The sequence below is a fragment of the Temnothorax curvispinosus genome, unplaced genomic scaffold, assembly GCF_003070985.1.
Source record: "Temnothorax curvispinosus isolate PA1 unplaced genomic scaffold, ASM307098v1 QBEX01001101.1, whole genome shotgun sequence".
NCBI lineage: Eukaryota > Metazoa > Arthropoda > Insecta > Hymenoptera > Formicidae > Temnothorax > Temnothorax curvispinosus.
The window spans coordinates 68806-75626 of record NW_020210881.1 but is presented as its reverse complement, the minus strand read 5'-3'; the positions used below and the strand labels follow the sequence as shown (position 1 = coordinate 75626).

The window sequence follows — 6821 nt, the reverse complement described above, 5'->3', positions numbered from 1 at the left end:
AAAAAATCTGAAAAAATGCATACAACAGCTGTCTACATTGACTTTCATAAACATTGTTTAAACATTGTTTTTATTTTGCTTGGCAGTTTTATAGTTAGAGTAGATGTTTGACTTTGGCTCGTAGATCCACGCGGAGGATTACCTATATTACAGTACTGAGGCGAGAACCTGTCTTTATTCCGGATAATTTTTGAAAATGTACAAAAAGTAACTCGCTCATCACTCAAGCACAATGCGCAATGAGTAATTGCACAGTGATAATGATTTTCTATGATTTTCTATAAACCCCTTAAATATATATGAAAAGAATAAATATTGTATTTTTCTGTTTGCGTATCTCGCAATACATTTACTAAAGTTACAAGTTGTAAATTTGTTCTTTCCAATTAGAATTTACAAATTTTGATTTCTCTTTTTTTCTCTCACAATTGAAATTAATGTGAAATTACAGAATGTGATATATTAATGTCTTTCATGATTTTAACTTTTGATATAAAAAATATATACTTTTCTAATTTATCTTCGTTCATATCGTTTTAAACGCAGAAAGTGTAACCACAAAATATAGTTAACACGTTGCCTGGCCAGCAAGTTTTGTATGTCTTGTCGTGTGCGTCACAGTGGAATTTTCATTATCGTAAGTATACAATAAAATATGGTTAAATAAGACTGTATTCTTATGAACGTTAAATAGCGCATTTTTTCCCTTGTGTTATCTATTTGTCTTTATATTGTTAAATATTTGTATCGCTTAAAATTCAAAAATTCTACGGAATTTCAAGTGATATAGAGTTAACAATATATGAATAATGAAGAACTACAATAACAATATATGGTGTTCATTTTTTACAAGCGTCTTAAAAGACTACGACAATGCTAGTTATGGATGACCACGCTGGCAGTCGAAGTATCGAAAAAGTAAAATTTATGGTGAGCGAAGACGTGCAAAAAAATGCAGGCAGGCAGGCAGAAAAATCTAGAAACGGATGGTCTCTCTTGTCTTTTCCACCATTGGAATTTCGACCGGAGGTGAAACTTCAAGTCAGGTAGAAGGAAGAAACTTAAGTTCCATTTCCTTTATTCCTTCCGCAGAAATGCCTGCGCTCCTTTGTTGTTTCGACAAGTGACGGATGTAAGTTTCCACGAATCTTTTAGAATCCTTATACAATGGTTAAAGATTTCGGATTCACTTAAAAGCGAAAGTCATGCGAGACGAAGGACGCTCAAACGACGTGCATGCGAAAAAGGAGTATTTGTTTCTTCTTCCAAAAGGAAATTGAATGCGCGCGAAAAAAAAACGGCCGGAAAAGAGCTAAAGGGACAAATCCACTTGGGTAAAACTCCAAGTCAGGTAGAAGGAAGAAACTTAAGTTCCATCCCGCTTTTCCTTTATTCCTTCATCGGAAATGCCTGCTTCTTTGTTGTTTTGACAAGTAACGGAGTTGTAAGTTTCCACGATGGCTAAAGGTTTCGGATTTACTTAAAAGGGAAAGTCATGTAAGGCGAAGGACGCTCAACGCGCACGTGGTGGAATCGAGGGTTTGTTTCGTCTTCTAGAAGGAGATCGAATTCGCGCGAAAAGAACGACCGGAATACAGCTAGTAGGAACAAATGCACGGACATATGAAAAATATCTAAATGTTTCTTATAAAAGAACAAATGTTTTCCTTGTAAAGAAATTTTTTTTATTTCTACGTGAGGTCACAATAAAAAAAAAACTAAACTAACAAGAGACGAACTAAACTGGAAAAAACTTAAATTTTTTTTATTTCTACTCAAGGTCGAAATTCTAACATTAATTTAAAAAATCAAAAGACAAAAGTAGAGATGTTTTTTTTTTAGTTTAGTTAGTCTTTTTGATTTTTCTTTATTATCTATATATTAACTTTATATTCCTTCATTCCCCGTGGCTTTGTTTTTTAACTGTATTTTGCAGCTACACTTTCTGCATTTTAAACGAAATAAACGTATTAAAACTCGGGAGAGATTTTGTTTCTACGACTCTATATTCTGACGGCGTGTCTCCAGACAACGCGCGACAAGAGGACAGGAAAAAAAATATCGCCTCTCCTCTCCTTGCCGCGGACAAATCCGTTTATCCGTTAACCACCGTTAAGCCCGTATTGGATTACGCGTGGACGGTCGAGAATCGCAAATTGGAGATTGGAATTCGATCAACCGGATGAAAACGGATTAAGATTAGGATGATTAGATTAGTCGAGTTCTAATCCTCGGTTCGCGATCATCCGCCGCGTTTCTGACGCGTGGTCTCTACGTGCTTCACGGCGTGGAGCAACGACGCGAGTCCAATGGGGCACGGGGCACGGAGCACGGGCGCGCGTCGGCGCGGAGCGGAGCGGAGCAGAGCGGCGCGGCGCGGCGCGGCGCCGCGCGTATCGCGTATGCAGCGAGGCACGCAGCAGGTGGCGATTCGCGCGGTCGACCGACGCGTCACATCGAGCGTCGACCACGCTGATCCGCCAGCCATATCGTCGTCGTGGCCATCGATGGGAACGGGGCAACGATAAAAATAACAATAATAATAATAACCGATAATAATAATAATGATGAAATTATGAAAAATTACCATCGGCCGGCTGCTGGAAGTTGACATATGCGTAGCCGAGCGAGCGGCGGGTAATCATGTCGCGGCATACGCGTATCGACAGCACGGGCCCGGCCGTCGAGAACTTCTCGAACAGCATCGCCTCGGTGATGTCGGTGTGCAGGTTGCCCACGTAGAGCGAGGCCATGGGGTAGTTGGGCGCTCCAGGATTCATGGCGGCGGCCGTGGGGTATCTGGCTTCTGGGAATAGGGAAACGGAACGACGTTCGTCCTCGTCGCGCGGACGCGATTACGCTTCGCCTCGTCTCTCTCTACTTCGCGACAAAGTCGCTCGGCACGCCGTCTCTCGCGCGCACGTTTTCTTTACAAGCGCCTCTCTCTGCCGCGTTCACCTCGTGCGTTCCTCTTCTCCTTTTTTTTTGGTTGCGTGACTGGGTAACGATGGATTTCCCGTCCGTTTCTCGACGCCTCACACTCTGGGTTTTGCTCTCTCACGGTGTTTCTTTCCCTTTCTTCCCTTCTATATCACCACGCTGCTGGGTTATCCCTCCCAGGGTCACGCGATGATTTTCGCCTGCGGTTTTGCGATTTTTTTCTTACGATGAGTTTTTTCACGATTTTTTTCGTTTTTTTGGATTTTTCTGGGAGAGTTATTTAGTTTCACGAATTGGACATAGGTTATGTGGCCTATCTCCGGGAAAAAGTAAACGCACACAACAAACGCACAACGCGAACACAACTCTACCTTTACTGGGGCCAAAAAATGACGGCGCGCTGTTCCTTGCGCGCGTTTATATAGCCACGCTCTTGGGCCGCGCAACGACCGTCGCCCGCTCCAGCGAAGTAGTTCCCTCCCTTCCGCCGCTCACGTCAGCGCCATGATGGTGCAGTCAAGTAGGGGAACCGCTCACTGAACGGCTAATAGCACTAAAATGTGATTGGTTCTTACCTTTGGATCCGCCCAATCACACTTAATTAGGATAGGAGACGCAACTGTGTCTTGTGTCTTCCAGAGAGAAAGACGCAGCCATGATTGGTCGCGTTCAGCCAACCCGCTGAGTAGCGGTCGAACGTGATTGGCTCTTACTTTTAGAACCAATCAATCAACGCAGAGTGTTGATAAGACGAACTCAACAGTTGTGTCTGCTGAACGCGCCCATTATGCTGGGTCTACAATGCGAGTCGTGGGAAATTGACCAATCACAGTCGAATTTGAGGAGAATAATCGCTGTGATTGGTCAATTTCTTGCGATTCGCATTGTAGACCCCGCATTATCACCGCCATGTAATGGCGCGCGTATACAAATGAGATCTTGGATCGAAATTGGCGGGTTTAAGGTTTACTCCCCGGAAAATCTGTCGAGACCAGATTTTGAAAGTGACTGCTGCAAATTTCGTCGATAGAATACCTACAAGCATATAAAAAAATCTGCTAACGGAATATAATGACGGATTGGCTCTCTGCAGAAATTTGTCAGCAAAATCCGATTCGTAACAATTTAAATGTTTACAAAATGACAGATTTTGTTCGGTTTCTGCCGACAATCTGTTATCAAATTATATTGGCAGACCGTGCGCTGGTAAAAAGCGAATAAATTCGGACGGAGATGCCGGATTTGTTTTGCGATAGCCGAGCAAATCTGTTGTCAATATGTTGTACTGCGGGCAGTTCGCTTTCTAGATCCATAATTAACAAATAATTTCGATAATGGAATCGTGAGATCCCCGAAATCGAACCGCATAAATCTTGAACTATTGCAATCTAAGGGTGCGGTCACATGGACTGATGACTAATGTTTTAGATGAAGCAACCTGTACTTCATTTTATTACGAAAAAAAATTTAACGAAATGTTCATGCAAAGATAGATTTATTTATCGATTATTAACAAATTATTTATATTCTATATAATTAATTTTTTTTTACAAATTTAAATATTTTTAGACAATAAGAATTGTCATTATATCCTGTTGCGCATCAACTCGTTTTCAATCTTAGACCTGTAATTCACAGACAAAATAAACAACTTTTTAAATTTTAGTTAAGTTATCCAAATATGTATGATATAGAAATCAATTTTTACATTCTTTCGATAAATTGTACAACATTTGTTATACTCTTTTTCTCTACGATAAATAAATTACTTTGTATGTCAGTTAATATATTGACTTACTTTATAAAAAGGAAATATGATTTGGTTCTTAATGTATGTCAATTTAGCAGAATTGAATTTATTTTTTCCTGTGTTTCATGAACGAACTTTTTCTCGTTGCGTCTATATGCTTCGATCGTTATTAGACGTATTTCTTTCCAGTTGTATAAATCTTCAAATATAGAACACGCATACTTTGGCGTACAAAAGTGAATGGCGAAATTCAAGGCAGTATCAATTATAGGTTCCCATCGATTTTTGATACACAAACGTATCCAACGGAACCTGAGAAATAGAGGTGTTACATTACGCAAATGTGAATCAGTCTAAACGCGAATATTCATATTTACCGTATTTCATAAGTGTGGGACTCATGGGACTCATAAAAATTTGACATTAAATTTATCTTGATCACGGTCAGGCCGACAGACGAATCATATAGGTATTTTAATAATTCTATTTTCTCAATATCAGAATAAGATGTTACTTCTATAAATTTACGAGGTATATTTTTGGCATTATCATCACATCTTGTCCATTCTTCCGCTAAATTGAAACATGCTGTTTCCAACGCGGTTATTGAAATGTTTGGAATAAGTGGTTCTGTGTAAAAAAAGTATATGCTCCAATCAAAAGAAGTTACCATCTAAAACAACACAAAATTTATTATTTTTAATGCTAAAAATATAAATACTGATAAAACCATAATTTATTTGAAAAAAAAAAAAATGCGTCACCTCGTTTGTCGGACAAAAAGTAGTACAGTACTCAGTCAAGTGTCTTATCCAATCTTGCGTGTTTATACTTCTGTGTAGAAAAGTATACAAATATAATTTAAGATATCTGTCGAATATCAATGGTCCTCCTAATTCATGCTGTAACTTTTCCAAGAGCATACATCCCACTTCATAAGGCACACGTTCCATGAGATAATTAGGTGAAATATTTCCCAATCTGGGTATTAAATTTTGTAATATATCGATATCCTTGTATCCTTCAATCTATAATACATTTTCGATAATAATATATATACATATAGTAGAAATACCGAAACGTGTGTGTGTGTGTGTGTGTGTGCGTGCGTGTGTGCGTGTTACAAAATATTGTTATCTGGCATTATATTCGACATTATTTATTACTTTATTTGTTTTATCTGTAATAAAAGTTAATACTTTACCCTTTTTACCAATTTGCGGTCCATTTTCATTAGTAAAAACTCCTTTATTTTCTCATTAATCGGCATGCGGTTTATAAACTTTTTGTAAATAAACATACCGATACTCTTACTCAACCACATATGATCATAATTTACAACAAAATGCTCGGTCCATAAGTGTGCGATTTGCTGAGCAAGTGAACTGATCAAAGAGATATCTCCGCGAAGTAAGGATGGCGATACAAATATCATGTTTCGACATTGTATTGTGAAATACTTGGGTGAGATAGTTGGTGGAAGCACGCATATATTTTGTTTATCTAGAGATTTTAATGTAATAACAAAACAATAATAAATAAATAATGAATAATAAAAATAAATAAATAAATAATAAATAATAAGTAATAAATAAAAAAGAAAATTTCTAATTTACAAAAATAAAACTTATTGTGTGTGAGTGTTTTATTAAGTTGATAAGTATATGTAATTTAGTTGATGTTTTACCCAAAGACAATCCATACAACTCATCGGCAATCTCCAACATTCTTTCAAAATTCTCATCAAACGTCGTGCGGCTTTCATCGATAAATTTGGATTCAGCATACACATTGATTCTTGGACCATTTCTCGCCGCCTCTAGTGATCCCACAGCAATAACTACCCCGTAAGCTGGTGTTAGACTCCTTTGAAAGAATTCATACATGACTTGGTCTTGAGTGTGAATTATATTTCTCAACTTTGCGGACATTATAACTCTAAAATCCTTTGGTGTTGAAATCTAGAAATAAGAATTGAAGACACATGAAATATACATAAAAAAATTAAATAGACCGTTTAATTTAATTTTTACCAAAACAGCTTAAAAGAACATGTAAACATATATGTATATAGATATAAATAAATTATTATAAATATAGATACATATGTATATATTTTCAAACATACATT

General features: G+C 37.7%; 1 protein-coding gene across 3 annotated transcripts in view; it reads right to left on the bottom strand.

The window, feature by feature from the left end:
* Positions 1-4444: 4444 nt before the first annotated feature.
* Positions 4445-6821, bottom strand: part of LOC112459967 (leukotriene A-4 hydrolase-like) — a 5843-nt gene continuing 3466 nt past the window's right edge. For all 3 annotated transcript variants that reach the window (XM_025024361.1, XM_025024354.1, XM_025024370.1), the window contains 6 exons: positions 6378-6651; positions 5895-6193; positions 5455-5718; positions 5068-5363; positions 4739-5002; positions 4445-4565 (listed from right to left, as the gene is read on the bottom strand). In XM_025024361.1, the coding sequence (XP_024880129.1) occupies positions 4777-5002; positions 5068-5363; positions 5455-5718; positions 5895-6193; positions 6378-6651 (1359 nt within the window). In that variant the 3' untranslated portion in view covers positions 4445-4565; positions 4739-4776. The remainder of the gene's footprint in view (positions 4566-4738; positions 5003-5067; positions 5364-5454; positions 5719-5894; positions 6194-6377; positions 6652-6821) is intronic.